The sequence below is a fragment of the Trematomus bernacchii genome, unplaced genomic scaffold (genome assembly GCF_902827165.1).
Source record: "Trematomus bernacchii unplaced genomic scaffold, fTreBer1.1, whole genome shotgun sequence".
Classification (NCBI taxonomy): Eukaryota; Metazoa; Chordata; class Actinopteri; order Perciformes; family Nototheniidae; genus Trematomus; species Trematomus bernacchii.
Window position 1 is genome coordinate 106,105 of NW_022987636.1, and position 25,952 is coordinate 132,056.

A 25,952-nucleotide genomic window follows, 5' to 3' on the forward strand; every position below is an offset into this window, starting at 1 on the left:
AGGCATTTTTTTTACCATAGTAAAAAAGGATAATATAACGCTTCTGGGAATTCCTCTTGTCTTAAACAGCCTGCAGGTTAAAGACTGTATATATGTGCAGTTACAGAAATAAATACTAAAGCAGATACAGTAGCATACTATGTTTTAGAAAGACTGACTGCTAGACCTAGGAAAGATATTGGAACGGAAGCAAACGCGGAAGTGGGGCGGGACTTTGCAAGGAGTTGAGTTTAACGAGGTGCACTTGAATGTATCACAAGGGAGGAGTTAGCAAAACAGTGAAGTTTAGCTTAGCAGGAAACACCGAGGCTACCGCAGCGGTGCGAAAAGAAAGAGCACCAATCCCACTTTTACACTTTAACCGGGGTCAGTCGTGATATTTCCTTGGCAAATAAGCTGCCTTTGAAACCAAGAATACAGGTTTACGTCCTGGTAACATTTTCCACCACTTTATATGAGGAGGGAGCTCTTGGCGAACTAAAGCACCGGACACTGGCCGGGTGTGGACTCTTCTCCAGCGGCTGTGAACTGTGGACCTCTGCTGAGCGACGGCTCTTCTGAATCAGGTGGGTTGGGAGTTACCCCACAGGTGTTTGCTTGCTAGCAAATTGGCTAACAATTAATATTTTTACAGCCGCCAGTGTTTTAGTTGTGAACGCCTACAACTCAAGCTAACTAAAGTTGCTAGCCAGACACCAGTCTTCCATTGCTCTGGCTAGCTGGCTAATCTTTACTCACTGATGTTCCTCCAGGATTCAGGCAGCTCTTATAAATTAGGTTAACGTGCATATTTAAAAGTCTTAAGTGTTAGCTTTTATACATACATTATTATATTCTGCTTTATAGCAACTCACACAATTGTGTTTGTCTAAGTTCAACTTCCATGAGTTTCTTTAAGACACCTGCTAACTTATCTCCCAAACATATCCCAATGATGTGTACGGCTTTGTAATGAGCTTTAATAGTTTTCTTTGTGAATAACTTTCATTCTGACAGTATCACATTGCCTGAATCACTTGAAACTCTGACTTTAAAACGCCTTTTTGTTCTCAGTGGAATGGATGAAGTTGTATCTAATGTCGTATTTGGGTTTGATGACTGCTGGTTAGCTTGTTGTTTACTATAAACCTACAGTAAACAATGAGACCTGGCAACACTAGTTTCTATAGGCGTCAGCACACCTGTGCATAATAACCAGAGATTGGAGAACTCGGATCTTGTACTATAGTAAAAGTAGAATTACCACAGTGTAGGAATACTCTGTAAGTATACAAATATAAAAATCCTGCATTCAAAATGTAAATCAAGTAAAAGTACACAAGTATTAGCATCAAAATATACTTAAGGTACCAAAAGTAAAACTACTCATTATGCAAATTGGTCGATTTCAGAATAATATATATGATATGTTTTATAATTATTGATGCATTAAAGTGTTATCAAAGCTGGTAAAGGTGCAGCAAAAAATTGAAATACTCAAGTAAAGTACAAGTCTTGTATAAAAAAATTCTACTTAAGTACAGTACTGGAGTAAATGTACTTAGTTATTTTCCACCACTAATAATAATGGCAACTTGAGGAACAGTCCAGGAAAGAAAATAATTGAAGTTGATTGATAAACCAACTGTGTACATATCAAACTGTGACGTTTTCTTCTAACATCACCAGGTGAATAGTAGTTGCAGAGAGTGTTGCATAATTACGGAACTGGAGCAAGGTGTGTCTCTAGCAGGTATGTTCGTAAGCCCGCTGACTCAACGGTCTGGTTTCAGGAGTGAGTAACTGGTGTATTTGGGGGGGGATGCATGAGCAAAACGCAGTTAACCGGTTTGGCTAGTTTCAGGAAAATGTAGGATTTAAAAACGACATTTTACAGCCATTATCACATGGATGGTTTCCAATCAACCAAAGCACCTTCTTAGTTGGCTCGCATGTAGTACCTGTGTGATGACTTATTTTATATGTGAGTCATCCTGTTTAACCTGCATGCTCATCCAGTACGCTGTAAATATATATTAGTTCTCCTGCCTCATTGAATTTTTGTATGATTATTTCAACAGACAACATTTGAATAGACTGTTGAGCAAAAGCGGCAAAAAGTCCCATAATGAGGTCAGGACGCTGCTGAAGGACATGCTGAGTCCTTCCAACACCACCTGCAGCACCGCACTAGCCAAACAAAAAGCCTTTGTTCTCAGGAGACTTGGGGCTAGTACACCTGCATGGTAAAGTCCACCTGTAACTATTATGGAGGCAAAACAAATGGCCGCTCCCAAAGTAGTGCAAGCAATGAATTATAGATTAGTTTTGAGCAAAGCAGACCTTTTTTCATCTTTCTCAGGTCTTGTAGGCAGTGCAAATATACAGGTGGGACTGTACTATTGTTATGTTCAAAGAAAAAAACGTTGAAAATGAAAGGTAATTTATCTAGCTCTACACGGGTGAGATGTCCGAGAGGCGTCCCTTGCTCTTAAACTTCAAACGGAGCACTGGGCCCAGACTGTCACGCTGTGTTTAGTGCTGTTAACTGTTAACTTGATTCCTGTATTACCTCTCTCAATGTGCAACACATTATCTGGCAGGAAAATATGTGTTTTCTGTGGTTTGCTAATGAAATGGCATATGAAGTAGAAATGCTAGAGAATGTCCTCCTGCTCATCAGGCTTTACAGCAGATATTCCAGGACAGAGCACATTATGAGTATAGATAAATGCATGTATGTATGTAATAATGACTTGGAAAAGTAATGGATGAATTATTTAAAAAAAGGATAAATCATGACATGCAACTCTTCATGTTGAATGGCTCTCGTATCAAAGTCCACATTAAAACCCACAGGCTGCTAAAATACTCATGTGTATAAGCATATCCTGTACATTCTCAATGCTACCCGCTCTTAGAAATTAGACATGTTAATATCCAGAGGTGGGGCTGTATCCTTTGTGGAAAATATGTAACCTCAATACAATTTTCTTTGTCATATATGAGCGTAAACTAGAAAAGTTTGGTTTTGGAAGCAGTGACAGAATAAAATACACAATTTTTATATGTAGGTCGAAGTTGATGTGCTAAGAAAAGTTGAAGCAGTGTAGAGTTTCCAGAAATTCACACAATTTGCTCATAATCTATAGATCAAACCACTATCCTTAACAATTAATTGAGAAATATTGGAAGATGAATGTATAATGTAATGAAGGGCTAGTTGCAGCTCAGTTGCAGCCTATCTACAGGCCTATATTTGTAGTAAACATAACATTAAACAAGATATGATTGTACATTGACATAACTCTGTAATAGCTCAGTCCGTAGGGATTTTCTTTTTTCGGCCAATGCAGCATATTTTCCAAGTCCCGCTTGGACCAGGAGAGTGGGCTGGTAGTCTGAACGGTGCAAGTTCACATCCTTGGCACTGCTGAGGTGTCCTTGAGCAAGGCACCAGAATAGAAACTAATAAATGTCGAACAATATGCGCCTTTAGTTTAGTGACTGTGAAGTCATGTGACTATCATGTAGTTTGTTATTATCCTAACATTTAGGTCTGGCGTGGTGATTACGTTTGCCCTTAAAAAATCTGAAAATTGGTTTATATGTGGAGATTATTCACATGTGTAAGTGTCATAAATGTTTGTAACCATAACTCAAATTCCAATGAAAATTCCATTCTGTTTGTTGCAATACTATCTTACGAGTCGGTCTATAAAAATACGTCATTCCTGAACCACTATACTCTATGACTCTCCCCCGGTAATCAGTCATATCTTGCAGAAGTTGTCCTGTTCGGTTTGTCAGACCTGACATGGCACCACATTATGTTAATAATTGTTCAAGGTTTAATTCACTTCACTGCATTATAGTTAGCCTGATTCCCCCACTGTTGGTGACAATCTAAGCTTGACTAGTTTAAACGTTGTCCGGATCGCCCCCCTCGTCCATGTCTCACAGGAAAAAGGGAGAGAGTCGGTGGGAGATATGATATCCTGCCAGCCACACCCGAAACCGACAAGATCTCATGTGTGTTTTGTTAGGGACAGTGGAAGGAAGCATTTCTGTCATGTTTGCTGCGGTGGGGAGGCCAGACTCCTCATATTGCTCTGCCTTGTTAGCTGCATTCTTCTTTAGAGATACACAGGAAGGCTTTTTCCGTCTGTCAAGTATGAACTGTTGCTTAGTCTTAGCCTAGTTACATTACATTGCATTTAGCTGACGCTTTTATCCAAAGCGACTTACAATAAGTGCATTCGACCAAGAAGATACAAACTTGAAGAAAACAGAATCATATAAGTACATCAGGTTTCATAGAGCCAAAACATTTCAAGTGCTACTCAACTGGCTTTAGATAAGCCAGTCTTTTGTTAGTGTATAAGTGCTTTGTTAGTATATAAGTGCCAGTGTTTCCCCTAGGTTTACTGCTTTGGGGGTGTGCTGCCTGAGCGCAGAGGGGGGGGATGTTGGGATATATATTTTTTAAATCCTCTGGAGCAGAGAGAGGAGCTGTGAATTATTGTTATTGATTAATGCATCAGTGTTTCTTAGGGTCAAAAACACTAAACTCACAACTTAAAATGAAAGCGTTTAGTTTATTTAAAGGTCCCATGTCATGCTTTTCTGGTTATTACCCGTCCCCTTGTGTGTTATGAAGGTTGTTATGCATGTAAACGGTCTGCAGAGTCACAAACCCTCAAAGTACACCCTGTAGGGAGTAAAACTCTAACACAGAAAAGACCTGTCTATGCTGCCCCAGAACGCCTCGTTGGAGATTTCTCTTTTTCCATTGTTTTCTTCCTGGGTACAGTGACGTACCCATACCCAAATGGACCCATTGGTCCAATGGACAATCCGTGGAGCCGTTACATTACGTCCGACGGAGCCGTTAGGGTTATAAGACTTCCTCACACACACACACACAACTCAATTCTTTTCTCAGCTTGCAGCTTCCGCCGATTTCCTCCTCCCTGAGACGCGAGGACGCGGCGAGGCTGTGAGTCGGTGTGTGAGCACACACACAAACTCCCAGCCAGGCTGCGGGTGTGTGTGTGTGTGTTCGTGCTGGTTTCGGGCTGGGTTTCACTGTGTCTCGCTGTCTCGCAGGCGGCCACTGGGCCTCATAGGAGGGGGGGCAGGAGCTCCAACAAGGCGTGTGGACAGGAGGAGAGTGAATACACATACTTATACAGAGATGCTGGTATTTTATTATATATATATATATATATATTATTTTATATATATATATATATAATATATATATGATAATAATATATATATATTTTTAATATATATATATATTTTATATATATATATATTTTAATATATATATATATTTTAATATATATTATATATATTTTAATATATATATATATTTTAATATATATATATATATATATATATTTTAATATATATATTTTAATATATATATATATATATGGTTGAAGACCAGATGAGCTGCTGCATTCTGGATGAGCTGCAGAGGTCGGATGGCACATGCAGGTAGACCAGCCAGGAGGGAGTTGCAGTAGTCTAGGCGTGAGATGACGAGAGCCTGGACCAGAAGCTGCGTCGCTTTCTGGGTCAGGAGGGGACGTATCCTCCTGATGTTGTAAAGAGTGTATCTGCAGCAGCGGGTTGTTGCAGCGATGTTTGCAGTGAAGGACAGGTTGTTATCTAGGGTCACACCCAGATTCCTTGCAGTCTGAGTCGGTGATTGTTAGGTCAAGAGTGGGACAATCTTTTCCCGGAAGAAAAAGCAGTTCAGTCTTGTCAAGGTTGAGCTTGAGGTGGTGAGCAGACATCCACTGAGAGATGTCTGCTAGACAAGCAGAGATGCGTGCGACAACCTGGGTTTCAGAACGGGGACAAGACAAAATTAATTAAGTGTCGTCAGCGTAGCAATGGTATGAAAAACCATGCGAGCTAATGACAGATCCGAGCGAGTTTGTGTACAGAGAGAAGAGGAGGGGACCGAGGACAGAGCCCTGAGGGACCCCTGTAGATAATTGACAAGGGTCGGACTCTGACCCTCTCCAAGTTACCATACATGCCTAATGTCAGCATAACACTTTCATGCTACTCCCCTCACACTCACCTGAAACATATCAAACTCTAACCCTGCCACACATCATCCAATGCTGCCTTTAGAGGATTCATTTTCATCCACAGAACCTAAAGTAACTCAGTAAGGTCCAGCTTAATGTCGCAGAGAAGTATCATCATGTAGCATTCAATCAGCGTTACCCACAGGATTTTTGTACTAGAGTGGGTGGATCTCAGACCCTTTTCCACTGAAATGAGTTCTATTTGAGGTCTGTGATGGGGTTAGTGTTGGTTCACAGGTGATTCAACTTGCAAGCCTTCATAAGGACCCATTAGATTCTCCACTGACAAGTGGCCCGATTCATGATGTCACAGCAAAGCTAAATTGAATTGCAAGCAGGACTCCTCCAACAACTTTCTACACCTCTGAAGCCACTTACTCTTACTCACCATGAAATATTGTTGTTAACGTAACTCTCCCCCACCCACCCCCCAGCCTCTGACAGCTCTTGGTGCTGGACGGGCACGCGTTAGTGCCCTGGCTGAAAGAATTTTGGCAGCCAAAACAGAAAAACAGATCCCAAAGTATGTTCCTGAACTGTCACTGGCCTCAGTGATAAAGCACTACAGGGGGCTTCTAAGGCAATGACCCCCTGAAAATCTTTTGCACATTCATTGTTAGATTGAAAAAAAAAATTAAGAGCAAAGCGACTTTGGGCCTAATGTTGTGCTTTTCACACATCATGGTTGTACAGAACATATATACAAATCTAATCTACTGCCTCATATGCATATAGACACTCAACACTGCACATCCAGTAACCCACTGCTTAACATTTCACACAGGTATCTCTGTTCTGTACACTGTATGTACTGTACTTGTAGCCTAGTATTCTTATTTCTGTTTTTAAATGTCATTGTTTAGGGGAAACTTGTTTTTCACTGTGCACATGACAGACTTGAAATGTCAAAATGTCAAAGGCATAAGGCATAATAAACGAGACGGACTCTGTGTTTTACAGTTAGGGTTAGTGTGGTTACGTATTTTGCTGCAGACAGCTGATGCACTGACGACAGCCAGACATCCTGTTGATAAGTGTAAAATATTTTCAGCCTATAATGACATTGGCGGGGCAAATAAGACAATGGCAGGCTGCCACAGTCTATGTAATTAATGGGAAACAGTGGTGTGTGTTTCTGTGTGTGAGAGTGGAGACTTTCTGTGATCAGACTGATGTGATATGTGCAGGCAGGATCTCAGTCTGACTGCAGCTGTCAGACAGGCTCTGCTCCACCTTTCTCAATGTGATTTTGTTTATACCTGCATTGTTGTCAGGTGTGTTTAATTCAAGTTTAGGAATCGATCAGATGTCACTCAGAGCTTATTCATCTCGAGAACTTTTTCCTGTGTTGCAGGAAGTGGCAGCATAGCTTTGCAGTCGGTGAGAGGAATGTTTTTGGATGCCTGGCATTTCACGGCCAATCATTGTGACTTTGAAGCACTATGTTAGCTATGTCGCTGACAGACGCAGGCCATGTAGCAGCTCTGCTGGTCGAGCCGCCTTCTCCTCAGGTTGTTATTGTCAGGTCCAGGCATGTTTATGCACATTTCTTTCCTCCTCCATGGACTCCCTGCTCAACTCAGATGCCTTGTTTGATATGCTGGGAATTTGATGACATCACTGGACTGTGGGATGAAAGATAACAACTGTAGTCTTGCTAACTAAGTGAAGGACATTTGGGATGGTATATTGGACAGGAGAGACAACACATATAATGCAGACTGAGCTTCTGAATGAGACTGTGTGAGTGAGTCAATACGCCAGTTAGATTAGCTATCAAAGGTAAACACTGTATGGTACCTTACCCTGCTGCCATATGAGCTCACTGTAGTACAAACAATGTGACCGATGTGTCGTCAGACGGAGCGTTAACTTACATTTACTGTTAACCTTTTTTCCCAACACGAGTTCATTGCTTGCCAAGTGAAATTCCTGGGGAAATCTGTTGAAGAAGTGGGACACGTCACTGTGCAGCGCTCTGCTGAACCTGGCCTGCTCTGCTGTGTTTCTGCAGCTCGCTTCTGACCTGCCATTGTACTTCATATCAACCTGAAACCAACCGGTACTTCCCTGTCTCACCAAGTACCCTGTCCACAGTTTCGTCAAAGTAAAAGAACCTTTTGTGTTTTATACATATCCTTATGTTTCGGCCAGTCTCCCTGTAAAGATGGTAATAGTTGTCAAACCCGCAATATAGAAAACTTGAATTCTGTACAGTACTGTTACTCATACATGGCTTGACCTATTTAGAGAAGTTTAAAATTCCAAAATGAGCTGAGGTGGAAACTTTTAAAAACACTGAGGTAGAGAACAGTTTTAGAAAAAAAGCACAGTTTATGGTTGTGTTTAACTTTGTGCTGTGTCAATTTAAAGAGTCATCTTTGTTTGGATAAAGTTCAGTCCGATGGACTTCCGTAACATGGATTGCTTTTTGTAATGAAACCCACATTTTTTTGTAGCAACTGATCAGGCGTGGGGCTGGTTATCAGTTGCTACAATACTAAGCTTTTCATTTAACAAAGAAGCCAAACTTCCCATAGATAACTCTGGGGTTAATCTATAATTTTCTGCAAAAAGAAATCCAATCAACAACAAACAATGTGTTGATTTTCTTTTTACCCTTCCTACCCGCTCACAGTACATGGTTCTTACGAAAGATGGGAAATGTTTCTTCCCTTTTGTGCCAGGGAAACCAATAAATCTTAATTAAAAAAAAAAGTATTGAACTCTTTTTGCTCTACAGCAAACTATAGAATACCGATGTCCTGCAGATACATCTGTGAATCCTTAGAAAACACAGGTCCAGTTTCTGCTCTGGAGGCCTGTGGCTGCTCTGTGACCTGTCCTCTGGTAAAAGTTGGAATGTGTCTCCTAGAGGATAAATAAAAACACTTTTCTGTAATGTAAAACCAGGTTGGTTGGTTGTGGTACGTCAGATCATAAAAGTTGTTGCACCTAAGGTTGAAAAAAACCTTTTGCAAATAATTAACCGTGAACGTTGGATTTAGCTTAGCTTGTTAAAGTCAGACCGTACAAGACTTTGTAAAGGAGAGCAGAGGAGGAGGTAATCTAACTGTCTAAACCGAGCGCCTTAAACAGCACTGCAGTCCACATAATTGTGATGTTCATTCCCAGCCGTGGCCCTTGATAACTAGCTGGGGTACAAATAACACTCGACTGCCTTTTAATGAAGGGGTAATGTGTGCTCTAATGTCTGTCAAGTTATATGAAAGGCCACAATTAATCTGGTAGGAGAGGAACAACTGTGGGATTAGGATGTCTGAAGACTGCACCTGACATGTAGCATGTGCCTAGAATGAACCGGAGTGTTCCATACTGCCTGTTGGCTTCACTGTTTACATGTGAGCATATGTGAGGCTGGTGCTCCTTCTCCTTTCCATCAGCAGATTCTTCTTGCAGCCCATAGAAGCCGAGGTGTTCGTGAGGGAGACCTCCCACCCTGCCATTGTCAGCAGAGCTTATGGTGGCTTTGAGCTCCATCATTCTGCTTCACTGCTTCTCCTGAGAAACACACACTATGTCCTAGTTCAGGGATAGCATTGTCATAAGAGTTCTGAACATTATGCCAATATTAAAGTCTAATTATTTATTTTTTTGGAAGAAATCCTTTTATTTACTTGTTTTGGCCTGTGTGGCATTTTGTTTAAAATTGTCATTACCAAAAAGAAACATTAAAGCTATACTTGTCAGCTGTGATATTGTTGTTGTGCAACTGGGCTGGCTGGCAATAAAATGTTATAATTTAACTTCTAACACGCAGTTTAGAGCAGCAATAACGTGTTGATTAAATGAATAGTAAATTGACAGTAAATGAATTAATCAAATCAATCAAAAAGCGCTACAATTTCGATCATCATGATCCAAGATTCTCAGAATACGTTATTTTTCTCTTGGCACAAAGAAGCTTACTGTTGAACAGTGTAGCAACATTTTTGTTGAAATTAGCGAGCTAAGCTATTTAACGTTAGCTGTTCTTTTCAATTGGTGAAGGTAAATTGTATTAATAGGCTTTTAGTTTTTTACTGTGGTATCCAATTGGTGTAAAGAACAGTGGAATATCACTGGTATTGAAATCGACTAATCGGTTTTTGTTGTTGTAAACCTCTCTCGTACACACTGGCATCAATTAATTGTAAAAAGGGAAACATATCACAACAGAGACAAGGAACAACTATATTGTTGAGGAGTCCAGTTGTAGAGCAGTAGCTGAGCCCAGTCAGCCTGCTGTTCCAGAGCGGGGGGGACAGACTCAGAGGAAGCTGGAGCTGGGAATGTGTGACACAGCCCAGCAGTGAGTCAAGGTAGCAGTGCTGATCTCAGGGGAAAAACACAGCTGTCTCCATTTGGACCAATGCAAATATGCCGGCTAGACGGAAAACTGACTCATGGTGCTGACCGTTATCACGGACTTGGACATCGTGGATCAAATGTCTTAATGCAATTACTCTTTTTGTGTGTGTGTGTGTGTGTGTGTGTGTGTGTGTGTGTCCCTTATCTTCAGTTTTACAGGGGCAGCAGGACCCCGCCCACTCATGTGTGTTCCTTCATTCACTGAGTGAAGTGACAGACTCCGCCTCTGGAATTCCTGTCGCTCATCTTCAGATTTCATCTACCTGAGGCTCCATAGATTCTCAGCTTAGTGCAGGATCATATGTCTTAAACATAATATCTACTATGTTGTTAGGCTATGCTGCGATATATAATACATACAGTATTTATGTTTCTCAATATTTGATCTAAGAATAACAACAGTTTTTATTATGTCTTTAATGATGACTCAATCGGCTGGCGGGGTATGGCCCGGTTGTATAGGTTTTGGAGTTCCACTTGATTATGTATATTGATGTTGCTGGCCTGGTGTCACCTTGGTCATGTGACTAACTGAGATCCTATATCAGGAGACCCTGTGATAGAGCGACCTGTAGACCCTGGTCAGGTTTGCAGCCATGTTTTTTGGATAAGTAATTTGCATTGGTCTGAGAGGTGAGTTAATCGCATTTATCAGCACAGTGCACATGTCTGCAGACACCCTGTCACAACTCTGTACAGCTGTTAAAGACCACTGACAGCTGATCACTGTTGAATCAGCTTGTTTTTCTTACTCTCTTCTTTGAATGTGGATACAAATATTTTCATATGCACACCAAAGGTGATATGCAACTACAGTCTGTGAAATCATTTGTTCTGTCACTGGCTTAAAACACTTGTTTTCTCACATTAGTCTCCTGCTTTTTAAATAGTCAACTTTGAATGCATGAATGAATGACTACAAATGTGCAAGGAATATCTCTTAATAGAGATATGGTCATAGTCTCACTCCGGGACTTCGGGTGGCAGTAAATCGCCAGAAGCGCCGACACCTCCTCATCACTCCACCGTTCCCACGTTTTATTTTGTGTTGCCATAAGTTAGTCTCTCTCCGTTGGTGCGCTGGGCTAATGCTAATAATGCTAATGCGAGCAAATAAAATGGCGGCTTCACAAAACCTTTCTGTGTTTTACGGGGCGTGGTTTGTAATTCGCCCAGCCAATCAGAAATTGGAGCCTTTTTCTCCCAAGGATAGTCCCTGCTCTCTAGCAGGGACTATCTGGGGGTGAAAAGGTTCGCAAAAACTAGGTTCTAGTTCCAGATCTTTTTGGTGTGAACGCAAAATCCCAAGAAAACTATCGGAACTATTCCTGGGAAAAGTACTCCGGTGTGAAAGCGCCTATTTACTATTCAAAGCCTATTCCTATACTATGATTTTTTTTCTTTCTTCCCTTAGTAGTGCCTCTACTGTCTCACTTGACTTAAAATGGCTGGGCAGAGAGTTGGTTATGGAACAAATGATGAAACGTTTTCTGCTCTCTCACAGACTGCATTCATGATGGATCTCAGCAAATTAACGTAAAATAGTCACTAACCCTTAACTAAACTGATTTTAGACTTCACACTAGGGATGCGCCGATCGATCGGCCGCCGATCGTTATCGGCCGATATTCACTCTCGGCCGATCGATCGGTGCTCTCTATGAAGGCCGATCAGGAGAGCCGATCACATGACGTAAAATACATGACACTTTTCTCTGTGCGCGGCAAAACAAGCTCGCCAAAATGGCTTCACCGTTCTGGCAGTATTTTAAGGTGTCCGAAAAAAGACAATAAAATAGCGGTATGCAACGTATGTGAAGCAGAAAATCCTGCAGCTCCACCCCCTGTGACGGACCGGTGAGCGGAGCAGAACACACACTAAGGGGGCTTTCACACCAACGCGGTTCCAGGGCCGGTTCGGAGCTAGAGCCTGAAAAGCACCGTTTTTTCCTGTTCACACCGCAGCGGAGCCGCCTCTAAGCTCCTGAATCCGGTTTGTTTCAGGCACCAAGAAATTGTCGGTCTAGAAGCAAGAACCACATACGTCACGCTTACGTCGGAGGGGGGTGAGATTAACCTGAGCTAACAGTTAAAGGCGAGTATGGCAAATAAAAGTTGTAACAAGCAGTAGTGCTGAGCAAAGTGACTAGAAGGCAACCACACACTTATGAAAAAAAAAACACACTTTATAAAGTCAGGCAACACGAACCAGGCTTCGTGTGATTCTGTTTATTTGTACCTTACGTGCCTGTAGAAAACGGCTTATGCCACAATAGGATAGCAACAACAAGTAGTCAAGATAGTCAGTTTAGCTTCGGTTGCTATGCTATTGCTAACATCACCCATTTTATACCAGAGAAACTTTAATAACAGCGTTGTGATGCCAAACAGCGTCAATTCATACTGAAACCCATTCACTTAAGGGGAACTGGGGATATGTATCAGCTGCTTGTGTGACAGTCAGACAGTGAATACTTTAGAGCGGCCGCTGCCGTGTGAGCTAACCCGGAGCTAACGGGAGAATAAACTCCGGTGGAAGAGCAGCACTGCAGCGGTCGGGAAATGCCGCTGAAACACGTTAATAAACAATGAACCACGGCACTCTGGAGAAAAGTATAAGGTTGGAGAAGTCGTTATTTAATTTAATCTGGCTTCGTATGATTAAAAGCAACACGATCATCGACCCGACGCAGTCCCCCGTTGTTGTCGTTGTAGTGAGCGCCGTTGGGGAGAAAATCAGCGACGTAAACGGTGACGTCATGACGCAGCAGCGGCAGCACCAGTCGGGCTCTGAGCGGTGTGAACAAAACGGGGGCTGAAAAGAAAAACCGGTTCCGAACCAGAAAAGCTCTAGCACGGAGCTAGAACGGGAATCGCGTTGGTGTAAAACCCTATAAGAGTTAGACCTAACAAACTTAGCTATTTTATCTACCTCTGGAACAAGCTAAACTAGTTATAAATATGTTTATTCTTCCCTGTCACTCATTACTGGATCAGCGAGCTGCATGAGACGGACACTGACAGGCTGTCAGGAGAGAGAGAGAGGGAGAGAGGGAGAGAGGGAGGGAGAGAGAGAGGAAAAGAGAGCGCTTCCGCTCATTTCTCCCGTGTTATTATCCAAAGTTAATAATTATGTTGGTTGTTTGTGGAAGCGCATCATGTATTGAAAAATTCATCTGCACTTTTCGATCCGTTACGATTATAAACTGAAGCAATATAAAAATGAGCTCCATTAACTGAGTTTTAAACTCACTTTAAAGGGGACCTATCATGCAAATTGCACTTTTGCACGTCTTTCTACATGAATATGTGTCCCCGGTGTTCCAGGGAACTCACCAAGTGTCAGAAAACACAACCCTCTCTATTTTCCTCCATACCCAAATCTCTAAAAAAGGGGCTGCAACGGATCTGATAAAAACTGATCCAGATTTGAACACTTCACTGACGTCAGGACAGTGGCGCTACGGCTATTGGGCCAACTCTCCACCTATGAGGGGAATGTGGGGTTGGGCCACGGCCGGCCATTGCCGCTCGAAAGCGCTGGAGACGCTGTAGTACATATGCCAGGCCTGTAAGTGGCGCTGTAGTCTGCCACAAAAGCAGCGAAGAAGACTTCCCGGGCATGGTTACCATGGTTACCCTTATGTTTATTCTCCGCTGTGGCTTTTTTTCTCCCTCCCCGAGGCAAGCGTTTGCTCCCGCTGCTTTAATTCAATGCAATCCCTCCCCGTCGAGGCAAGCACTGTAATTCTCTCCGGTTAGTCCACCAGCAGATGACAAACACCCACCTCTCCGCCTCTTCCAAGGAACGAGGGGACCGTGCAGCAGAGTTTCAGGTTTTCTATCGCCGGTCAAGATGTCCGTTAAAGTTTAAATCTTCCGGACAAAATTAGCAAAGTGCCGGTCAAAGGTCTTCTTTGTTATTTATTGAGCTTTAAAACAAATGAATAACGACTCTATATAATAATAATAGGCTATAATAAAACACGGAGGACGGAGATCTATTTTTCTCCCCCTCTTCTGACTTGATCAGAGCGGCTCCCCTCTCCTGCAGGGGGGCGTGGTCAGCTGCAGCTCACAGAATCAGCCCCGTGCAAAAACAGTGCTGGAGAACAGCAATTAGAGCGAAATGAGGCATGGCTAAAATGCATGATCTGAAACAGAAACGTATAAATATACCTTATATAGGTATGGCCCTACAATATATCATTTAAATATAGCATGATAGGTCCACTTTAAATGGAAGATCCCCATAGCCCCCACCCACCCGATCGGTATTGGCCGATACTGATTCCGGCGATCGATCCCAAAATTCCCGACCGGAGCATCCCTACTTCACACCAGATGAAATAAAGTATCAATGTTCTCCCATACTGCTCATTCGAATCTGTGTGCCAAGGGAGAAATTAATTGATCACATCATAACAAAGACACACATGTGAACTCTCAATCAACCATCTTGCGAACAGCTATTTATGACTTTTGAAAAGTGCAACTCAAAAAAATGCAGACCAGTGCCTGCTGAGACCAACATTCTTACCATCCTTCCCATCCCTGCAGCGAGCTTCAGTGGGCCCCCAGGCTCCAGGATGAAGAGGTTCAGGAGACACGGCCAGGAGTCCCAGAGAGACCGGCTCAAACAGGAACTCTTCCAGTTTAACAAGGCAAGTGAACTGTACTTAAAGAAGCACAACTGCTTCCTGATGTTGGCATACTTTTTCCTGAGCTGTTTCTCTGTGATTGCTGCTACATTGTGCAAAGCGTTATCTTTTATGTATGTGTGTCTACACATAGCTTGTTCACAACTACACACATACTTTGGCCTGTTAAATAAATGAGTGAGAGAATACGGTTACATGAGCACATTTTTTCCTTTCTGAGTGAGGAAAAAATGAGAAAAAACAAGCTTAATATAAACCATTCAGTTCATCCTATGCATCCTCTCAGCACACACAAAAGGCGAGTTACACACTGCCACTAACATCAGGGGCCAGAAATATAAACAATGCATTATATACACTTAAAGGGCAATATTAAAAGTTGGGGAGGTTAAAAAGAGGAATTCTTATTTTAAATGTAAGCTAAATTCACTAGTTGTTAAAGGATTTTTTTGCCTGTCAGAAATCTATTTTTGAATTTTATTTGGGTTCATAATTTTTGTACACTTGTGTATTTTTTTTTTTATGCACTGATGCCATTATTTATTTTTCAGTGTGTTATTTTAAATGTTAGCCTTCATTGTGAAGCACGTTGTAAAGTTTGAATTGTAGTGCTTTAAGCTAAATCATTGATTACCTATCAGACTTTACTGATGATTGCTGCAAAATCACTGCTTTGCTGCTTTAGGTACAGGTGAGGAATTAATGATCATTTAGTAATAAGTTCTATAAATGTGTTTAATGGTCGTATATATGGCATCGTTGTAGTGCCATGAAAGATTGTTATGAATCAAGACTGCTGGATCAATTTAATGTATACATCAACAGGGGATTAACAGTTTGTCTTCAGTCATTTATCGCTAACTGTGTCAAATTAAGAGAGTCAAGATTCAAAGGTTTTATTGTCATATGCGCAGTAGTTACAGTGTAGAAGTGGCTCAGCACGTTAACTAAAGGAGAAGTGGAGCACAGCTGCATCACCTGAACAATACTGTGCATTTCACCGTCCTGTCAGAGGAAGTGACAGCAGGGTTCATGTTTCTGTTATCTGTTATCCTTCCTATTTCTTGTCCACATGCTGTTATCTTCCCTCTCTATCCTGCCTGACATTAACTCTGCTGTCACCGCTCAGACTCACCCCCCCTGTGTGTCCCCTCTCTCCCCTCAGACGGTGGAGCATGGATTCCCCCACCAGCCCAGCGCTCTGGGCTACAGTCCCTCCCTGCAGCTGCTGGCCATCGGTACCCGCTCCGGGGCCATCAAACTGTATCCTTCACTGCCTGAGTGTAAATACTGTGAGGGAATAATGTGAGCGTCATGTTTGAACTTGAGGCAGGCCTTGCTAATGATTGGCTGTGACGCTGCTAAATCCATGTCTGCGGTTGTACCTGCTTCAGGTGTTTCATTTTCCCACGCTGTTGCTCAATGCGCCTGCCACTCACACTGTGGAGTCTGTGTAGCCTTTCACACAGTTCAGCTCACTGACAGTGCAGCGGAGCCACTCGGTACACTCTCCCATTCACACAGAGACACACACTGGTTTGGATAACCGCGTGACCTCCTCTCATAATGATCATCCATTCACACAATACAGCAGATTGTGGGCACAGATGAAGGAAAATCTTTGAATGACATTTCTGAAAGTGCTGGGTGCTTCACACTGAGCTGGAGAACAGAGCAGCTCCTGTTGAAGGTCCTCATGAAGGACACAAATCATTTGATGATGTGATGCCTCCACAGGGAGGGATCTCCACACTGAGGTCAGGGTCAGATAAACAATGACTCAGCTGTTAGTATTGGTCTTCTTTTTTTTCAAAGACGGTCAACAAAATCTCCTTTTTTTTTCTTTTCTATTCCTGTAAAATGTACAAATATCTTTAAATGACTCATCTTTAACTCTGGGGCGGTTCCGTAATTGTATCCAATCAACCTTACCCCGCCTATCATATGAAAAAGCACTTTACTGTGTGGGTAGCTAGCAGGGCAATATCATAGTAGCAGGTGAGAGATTGGATTTCAACTGGCAAACACTGGGAAAGTGTTATTAAAACATATATGATTGAAAATACCAACCTTATTCAGAAAGGCTCACTATTCAGCCTTAGTTGTTAAAACTGTATATGACTTATTCTGTTTCTCCCCTCTTCAGGTTCTTCTTCTTATGCAGTGGATTCATATTGTGTATATTTCACCTTGCTGTAAATCACTTGACGTCAGCAGCAGTTATCCACGATCACCATTCTAATGCTCTGTGAAGCCAGTGCTCTGTTTATAACTTCCCGTTGTCACTGTAGCACCAACAGCACTGAGTCCATCATATATGCAGTGTGTCCTTAACCAGTGCTCAGGTATGGAGCTCCAGGTGTGGAGTTCATGGGTCTGCATGATGAGAACGCTGCTGTCACACAGGTGCACTTCCTGCCCCACCAGGTAAACCAAAGAACATATTTTGAAGAGTTGTATACTATGATATAGTTCTAGTATGCATGCTCATCTCTTTTAGTACCCTGCTTTATAGGGCTGCCCTATATAAGTAAGATGTGTGTTGAATATTGTGCTTGTAAAACAAAGTGCGCTAAATAACCAGATATTAAAGCGTACTCTGTATTGCCTTCCTGAATTCATTGCTTACCTTTAGTAAAAATGCCTTTTTACAGTTTTTCAGGCAGTATTGATTGATAGCTGCTTGTGTGCAGGTTGAACTGGTGACGCTGCTGGATGACAACAGTCTGCACATGTGGACGTTGAAAGCCCACACAGGACTCTCTGAACTCCTGGAGATAGGACGCTTCACTCTCACTGGACCTCCTGGGTAAAACGCACGCACGCAAACAAGCTATATGAATACTATACCTCACCTCAGGCTGGGGGAGGTTATAAATGGCACTACTTTCTACTTTTCTGAGATTTTATAAACCAACCCATAGAATATTCTGCAGATTGATATACTGTATAATGAAAATAATGGTTGGCTGCAACTCTGCATTATACAAACTGCAGCTGTCCTTGATTCATTAAAGTGACCCCTCTTCTTCTTCTCCTCCTCCTCAGTGCCCCCCCCAGTGTGACCAGAGTGACAGCAGTGCTGGCCCACTCCTCTGGAGAGCTGCTGCTGCTGGGCACAGAGGGAGGACACGTGTTCATAGTGGAGGTGCCCGGCTTCAGAGAGCTGGAGGAGAGGAACATCAGTCTGGACCAGGTCGCCAGCAGGTCAGCACCCACAATGCACTGCACATCATGTCCAGCCTTTATCACACATTATCATAAAGATTAGATATGTTTCTAATAAGGGAAGGGAGATTTCTGTGTAACCGCCCCCCAGTCCAACAGCATTTATAGCATCCATTATCCATGTGTTGATGATCTCACTCAAAACTTTGTCTAGCCAACAAAATATCAGCTGGAAGATTTTGCCCACCATTTAATCTGCAAAACTGTGTCAGTTAGAAAATAAAAAATTGGCAGAGGAGTGTTGGTTAAATTATTTGGTATTATGTTCCATAAAAGCACAATATAAACCAAATGTTAAGTTTTTTCTAATTTGTCAATTGGCCCCTTAACACATCAGAGAAAAAATCTATTAAATCAAGACCATCATTTACTATACTTCATAACTTCAATCTGACCCCATTTAGATTAATTTGTGCACACCAGATAAGTGTATAACCAGATTGATATAACTGTGGTTACGAATGCATGTGTAATCTTTCCTTTAAAGGTCCCATGTCATGGCCATTTCTACTGATCATGATTCCATTGTTGAGGTCTACTAGAATAGATTTACATTGTTCAATGTTCCAAACTCACATTGGTTTCTCATACAGCATCTCTGTATAGTATGTGTATTCACTCTCTGTCCTACACGGCTTGTTGGAGCTCCTGCCCCCCCCCTCCCTGTGAGCCCACTGTGCTCTGATTGGTCAGCTCGCCCACTCTGTTCTGCTGAGTCCACCACCGTTACATCAGTGATTATGTGTTACAATGGCGTTTGTTAGCAACCAGGAAATGACACCAGTAATGACAAACAGATGAGAATGCTGCGTGGGGTCTGGGTGCCGTGTTGGCGGGACGTTGCGTGGCTCGCTGCTGCGAGGAGCGGACAGTGTGAGCTGGGTTACTGGTGTCATTTCCTGCGAGACAGCGCGAATGGACGCGGGGAAGGGGGGGGTGCTGAGGGAGCTGCAGCACCCTCATCTGCGAGGCTCCACTAGCACCCCCCCCCCCCAGCACGTCACAGTTTCGCCGCTGAGAGAGAGTGTGTGTGTGTGTGAGGAGCTCCACGGATTGGTTCATTTGGACCAATGGGTATGGTCACGTCACTGTACCCAGGAAGAAAAAGAAAAATGTCCAACGAGGCGTTCTGGAGCAGCATAGACAGGTCTTTTCTGTGTTAGAGTTGTACTCGCTACAGGGTGTACTTTGAGGGTTTGTGACTCTGCAGACCGTTTACATGCAGACAAACCTTCCTAACACACAAGGGGACGGGTAATAACCAGAAAAGCATGACATGGGACCTTTAAACAAGGCTGGCCAAATGTTGCCTGCATCTCCATATTATATATCATTATACAGGTAGTTGTGTTGCTGTGATGAACAATGTGATGTGATGGATATTGTTTGTACAAAGCCCCAGACAACTAAGTTTCTTTTGAAGAAAATTCTCTACAGGATTCTGAAACTGTTGGTGTTTATGAAAAATACTGTCAAGAATAGACAGTCATGAGGGAACAATACCTGAGCGAGAAGCTATAATTGATGTTCAGAAAAATAATTAATTAATCAAATATACGCATTTCCCCAAAAAAACCTAACCCTTCCTGTTTCGTGGTGTTTACTGGGTGTCCGTGCTTGAAATCACTCGGAGGCTGCAGCTGGGTGTGCTGTGCCAACTCTCTTATATACAATTATCCTGAGCGACAAATAATGAAAAGCTGGAAACAGTTTAATTCAATTGAGGGAACGAAATAGATCCGGGGCGCACAATGAAGGGAAGGGTGGCAGAGAGAGAGAGAGAGAGAGAGAGAGTAGAGAGAGAAGAGAGAGAGAGAGGACAAATAGAGAGAGAGAGAGAAGAGAGAGATAGAGAGAGAGAGATAGAGCGGAGAGTAGAGAGAGAGAGACAAAGAGAGAGAGAGAGAGAGAGACAAAGAGAGAGAGAGAGAGAGAGACAGAGAGAGAGAGGAGAGAGAGAGATAGAGAGATAAGACAAGAGAGATGTAATATAGTATATACATCTAGGATATATATATATATAGATATATATATATATATATATATATATATATAATATATATATATATATATATATATATACAAATATATATATATATATATATACAAATATATATATATATATATATATATATTATATATATTTGTATATTTGTATATATATATATATATATATTATATTTGTATATATATATTGTATGGCTACTGCTGGGCTCCTACATCTCGGGCTTAAGGAGCTGCTGTAGAGTTAGGTATGTTGTGGCTCACAGAGCAGCTCTCTCCATTGGAAAGAATGGTCTGGCTCTTAGCTTGTTGAAATGGAGCCCAGTGAGTCTGGGCCTTTTTGAAGCCTTTCTGGCAGCTTGCACATGTTGAGATGAACTACTGAACAAGACAAACTGCTGCAGATACAAGTCAACCATCAGATGTGTGTGTACCTTTTTAACAGCATGTTTATGCAATGCTCTCTCCCTGACTTTACACAGTCTGACTTGTAAAACACAAGTTTAATACTCTGTATTTTGAAAACTCTGCTACATACATATTAGACAATCCTCTGTGACCTTCAGTCCCTCAGATCTGTAATAAGGCCTTCTTCTCGTCATGTCCTTCCTCTCACTTATTGTCCTCTTGCTCTGACCTCCTCCAGTGTACCGGACGACTACATCGGCCGCAGGAATCTAGAACACGTAGAGGCCTTACAGGAGAACCCGGTCAACCCAAACCAGGTTGTTATTGGTTACGGACGAGGACTCATGGTCATCTGGGATCTGGAGAAACAGAGTGCCGTCCAGCACATCCCCGCAACACAGGTACCTGCAGCTCAGTGTGACGCTGTGTATTACCCAGAGTTCTAACCAGCATGCTTAATGTTGGTATTTGTCTTGTGTATTTTCTATAGCAACTGGAGAGTGTGTGGTGGACAGAGGATGGGGACTACCTTCTCAGTTCACACAGTGATGGAAGTTACTGTCGGTGGATGGTGAGTGGCGTGGACGTGAACGAGGAGGAGGAGAAGTCAGACATTCCCTATGGTGAGGATAAAGACGTGTTCTTTGTAGCGTTCTCTTTACTGTAATGTGTTTTTCTGGAAGCTAATGTTGGCTTGTATTTATCACTGCAGGACACTTCCCATGCAAGGCCATTTCAAAAATAATTCAGCTACCTACAGAAGAAGGGTGAGTTGACTTTATACACCAGAGAGATGTATGTGTGACATGTGTAGCCCTCCCTCAGTGAAAGTGGTTCTAACATCCTCACTATGTTTAACTCCATTTCCCAGATGTGTTACGTGGCCCTTTGTTACATATTCATCTCTGTGCATACTAGCCTGAACTTGAACTTGATATGAGAGTGTTTGCTTGTGTGTGTGTGCAGGCCTCCGTTCCTCCTCTTCAGCGGGGGTATGCCCAGGGCTAGCTACGGGGACAGACACTGCATCACAGTGATCCACGGCAAAACACACGTGGCTCTGGACTTCACCTCCAGGATCATCGACTTCTTCGCCATCAGAGACGGACCGCAGCACACAGGCAGGCAACACACAACAACACCAGTAACTGACATGTGGCAAACGGAAAATGAACCTCCTGCTTCTGTACAGCAGAATCAGATTTATTTGACTTTTTTCAACATATCAGTTAGAACCCTGTCCCTAACATTTTTTTATAACGCAGCAGAGTGTCGCTAATTATAATGTATACTACTAATCAGGCGCTGTGACCCCCCCTCACTCTGATTTCTCCCACTTAACTGGTACAAATACTGAGGATACAAATACTAATACAAATGTGAGCTCGCACTATAAACCTTTTGAGGCGGTTAGCAGCGTAAAGACATGTCAGCTCTGATTACACATGGACCAGGCAACCAGCTTTACATTGACAAATGTTAACACGGATGTATTCCAAGTCATTCAAAAGTGGGTTTTTGTTTCAGTTTTTGCAAGAGATGTTTAGAACCCCAGAAAGGGTTCAGACAGTGTCACAGCACTGTAGAGAAAAGTCTAGTGTACCTGGTATCTAACTGCCATCACTGCTCTCTGCCCCCCCCCCCCCCCCCTGCAGGAGACCCCAGTGCGCTGGTGGTGCTGGTGGAGGAGGAGCTGGTAGTGATCGACCTGCTGACGGAGGGCTGGCCGGTCATCCAGACCCCGTACCTGGTGCCCCTCCACAGCTCAGCCATCACCTGCTCCCACCACGTCTCCGCCATCCCCCTCAAACTGTGGGAGAGGGTCCTCGCTGCGGGAGACCTACAGAGCACACACTACTCTAAAAAGGTACGCCTTCTAATCACAAGGAACCTTAGTCTACTCTTTGATTTTCATTTTCTTTCTGCCATTTTATTGTCATAATCATTATTGATTTTTAAAACAAATTTGAGAAACAAATCTTGTAGAAAGAACAATGCTAACCCTACAGCCCCACAGCTATCTGAATGTTGCTCTGCTCAGAGACACATGCACGTAACAATCCCCCAGAAACTAAACCTGATGTGACTCTCCTCAAACTCTAAAGCTGTTTAATATATACAGTATGCTGTATCCTGAATATGGACACATTCCTTCACTTGTGGGTGAACACGTGGCATTAAGTTGGTATTATTGTTAAACTTTCATTTCCCCTCTCCATGCAGCCGTGGCCAATCACAGGAGGCCAGAATCTGGCCCCCGACCCTCCACAGAGAGACCTGCTGCTCACAGGGTCAGTGCTGCACTCTGGAAGAAATAACTCTGCAACGTTCCCGTCACAGATTTAACTATATCGTCTTATCTGTGTGTGCAGGCACGAGGATGGGACGGTGCGTTTCTGGGATGCATCAGGTGTCTGTCTGTGCCCCATGTATAAGTTAAGCACCGCCGGAGTGTTCCACACAGACGCTGACCCCAATGACAACATGAACCAGGGCACTGAGGGAGAGTGGCCGCCCTTCAGAAAGGTGTGTGTGTGTGTGTATCTATTATACAACCAGTAAAAAGTGCACTTTGTGGATAAACATTTAGGTGCTAATGTGCAGGTGTTTATTATTCATTAGAATTGCGTCATGGGAAATGAAGGATCCAGAATAGCTTGCAGAGAGTAGCTTGACTCGTGCTTAAGTCTGAAAGTCAGGATGTCTCTGCTTGTGCTGCCTCCTTTTCTTTTATACCAGTACAAACTGAGCTGCTGTCTTACTTCTAATGTTTCTCTTTTGTCCAGGTTGGCTGTTTTGACCCGTACAGCGATGACCCGAGGCTCGGCGTGCAGAAGATCCATCTTTGTAAATACAGTGGTTATCTGACTGTGGCTGGCACTGCGGGACAGGTGAGATCACTGCTGAGCATCAACTCATTTAGAAACACACTCTTCCCCACTACTGGAGCTCTTCCTCCATGTCAGTGTCACTCTGCAGTATGCTCACTGCTCTTTACATTGAGGGAACATAACAATTACAGAAACCAATAAATAATAATTACACATTGTGCTCTGAATTTTTTTATCTTTTTTATTTGAAGGATAATTCCTTTACCATCAATACATATTTAAGATTTCTCTAAAATGAACAAAGAAGAACATTTATGAACATTATAATAGCATTTGATGAAGTATCAAGAGGGAACTTGATGGTTCCTCATGTGCACTTCTGTTTGGGGTTTAAAAGGAGAGGTCAGTCAGATACACTTGCTATGATTGCATAGCTTGCTATTTATTGTTCACATTACTAACCCTTAACATCTACACAATGCACAAACATGTAAGGTGGGATCATAGGGTGAGGATGAAGCTGCCAGAATGTGAGTTGTTTTTTTGGATAGGAGTTTTGAAGGAGTGTGTATTGTGCTTCATCGCTTGTATTCCACTGTGTGTCTGTGTCCAGATCCTGATGCTGGAGCTGAATGACGAGGCAGCGGAGCAGACGGTGGAGGCTAAAGTTGTGGACCTGCTGCAGGGCCAGGAGGGCTTCCGCTGGAAGGTATATTTCAGTGTACTGCAAAAACCAATACATTGCTTCTTACTATACCGATGTAATGCTTTACCCGTCACTCCCTGAGAGCTGTAACATCGTGCGGTGCTTGGAACACTGCATTTCTCTCCTGCTACATCCCTTGTTACGTTTTCCCATGTGTGTTTGTTGTTGTGCTTTAGGGCCACACTCAGCTGGATGTGCGGGAGGAGCCTGTTCTGTTTCCTCCAGGCTTCCAGCCCTTTGCTCTGGTGCAGTGTCAGCCCCCTGCTGTGGTCACCGCCCTCACCCTGCACTCGGAGTGGAAGCTGGTAGCTTTTGGAACCAGCCACGGCTTTGGCCTTTACGATTACCAACAGAAGAACAACGTCCTCATTAAGTAAGGAGATGCACAGAAAGAGATCTAAAGATGGATTTATCATTAGCTTTACACCCTTTAGGAATTCTCTGTGTTTAGGAGCTGCATATCTCATGTTTTATCACATGCCAAAGGACTTGGATTACACTAGGTCAACATATGGCTCCTTAGAAGCGAGACAGAGATAAATAACGCTTCATATATTGACATAAATACGTGCATTCTTTCTTTGTTGCACACCTTTATGAGTCTTTACTCAGCTTTTCTGCTGTTTGACATTCTAATGTTGGCAAACCTTAAGCATATGTGGTTGTATCACACATATGGGCAGAGCTACCAGTGTGTTGAGACCATCATTATTTTAGCTTATGAATCGTCATTTTGTACGTGAGTTTTTGCTTTGGAGGGACACAAAGGGATTCAAACTGAAAAGAGCTCAAATGTGAAGACAAATGCAGCGTCTACATACACAGAAGATGGTTGGAGCAGATGGAGATATACCCACTAAATAATTGGTACAGGGTTTTTCTTTCTCGCTCAAGAAAGCATCAATGTGGATGTGGGGGTGTATGGGGGCTTTCAAGTGCTTTCTGCCATGCACTTGAAAGCCCCACAAATCATAAAAAAATGTGCAACATTTATGTGCTAACTCAGTATTGTCTTATTGTAGGTGCACCCTGAATCCCAGTGACCAGCTGGCCATGGAGGGTCCTCTGTCCCGGGTGAAGAGCATAAAGAAATCCCTCCGACAGTCCTTCAGGAGAATCAGACGCAGCAGAGTGTCGCTAAGGAAACATCACGTCACCAACTCTAACAAGGTAGCTAACGCTCCGCTGCTCTGATCGCTGTCAGCCAACAGAAGCAGGACTCGCCCCCTCAAATCTTCCCTTCTCTCTGTCTCCTCTCTGAGCAGCTCCAGGAGGCTAACGCCCGTCTAGAGGCTGAGCTGGCAGAGATGGAGCTGGCTCCTGTCCAGAGGAAGATCGAGGCCCGCTCCTCAGACGACTCGTTCACCGGCCTCGTACGGACCATCTACTTCGCAGACACCTTCCTCTCAGACAGTGAGTAACACCACCTATACATCAACTACAATTACATGTACTGCACTGCGCCTCTCACATGTCTCCACATTTTCTTCTAGGTTCACATAACACTCCCTCCCTATGGGCAGGGACCAATGGCGGCTGTGTGTTTGCGTACATGCTCCGCCTCCCTCCTGTAGAGCACAGAGCAGAGGAGCCGGTCACTGCACAGCCGGGTGAGCAACAGCTTTGATGTTTGGGAAGAATGCCGTCTGCTCTCA

At 43.0% G+C, this 25,952-nt stretch overlaps 1 protein-coding gene across 2 annotated transcripts in view; it reads left to right on the forward strand.

The window, feature by feature from the left end:
* Window positions 1–276: 276 nt before the first annotated feature.
* llgl2 (LLGL scribble cell polarity complex component 2) overlaps window positions 277–25,952 on the forward strand; it is a 30,504-nt gene continuing 4,828 nt past the window's right edge. For both annotated transcript variants that reach the window (XM_034133126.1, XM_034133127.1), the window contains exons 1-19: window positions 277–566; window positions 15,020–15,123; window positions 16,286–16,383; window positions 17,466–17,547; window positions 17,814–17,929; window positions 18,169–18,327; window positions 20,999–21,161; window positions 21,251–21,383; window positions 21,473–21,527; window positions 21,727–21,881; window positions 22,416–22,627; window positions 22,984–23,051; window positions 23,133–23,286; window positions 23,547–23,651; window positions 24,205–24,300; window positions 24,474–24,670; window positions 25,320–25,467; window positions 25,563–25,710; window positions 25,791–25,907. In XM_034133126.1, the coding sequence (XP_033989017.1) occupies window positions 15,049–15,123; window positions 16,286–16,383; window positions 17,466–17,547; window positions 17,814–17,929; window positions 18,169–18,327; window positions 20,999–21,161; window positions 21,251–21,383; window positions 21,473–21,527; window positions 21,727–21,881; window positions 22,416–22,627; window positions 22,984–23,051; window positions 23,133–23,286; window positions 23,547–23,651; window positions 24,205–24,300; window positions 24,474–24,670; window positions 25,320–25,467; window positions 25,563–25,710; window positions 25,791–25,907 (2,281 nt within the window). In that variant the 5' untranslated portion in view covers window positions 277–566; window positions 15,020–15,048. The remainder of the gene's footprint in view (window positions 567–15,019; window positions 15,124–16,285; window positions 16,384–17,465; window positions 17,548–17,813; window positions 17,930–18,168; window positions 18,328–20,998; window positions 21,162–21,250; window positions 21,384–21,472; window positions 21,528–21,726; window positions 21,882–22,415; window positions 22,628–22,983; window positions 23,052–23,132; window positions 23,287–23,546; window positions 23,652–24,204; window positions 24,301–24,473; window positions 24,671–25,319; window positions 25,468–25,562; window positions 25,711–25,790; window positions 25,908–25,952) is intronic.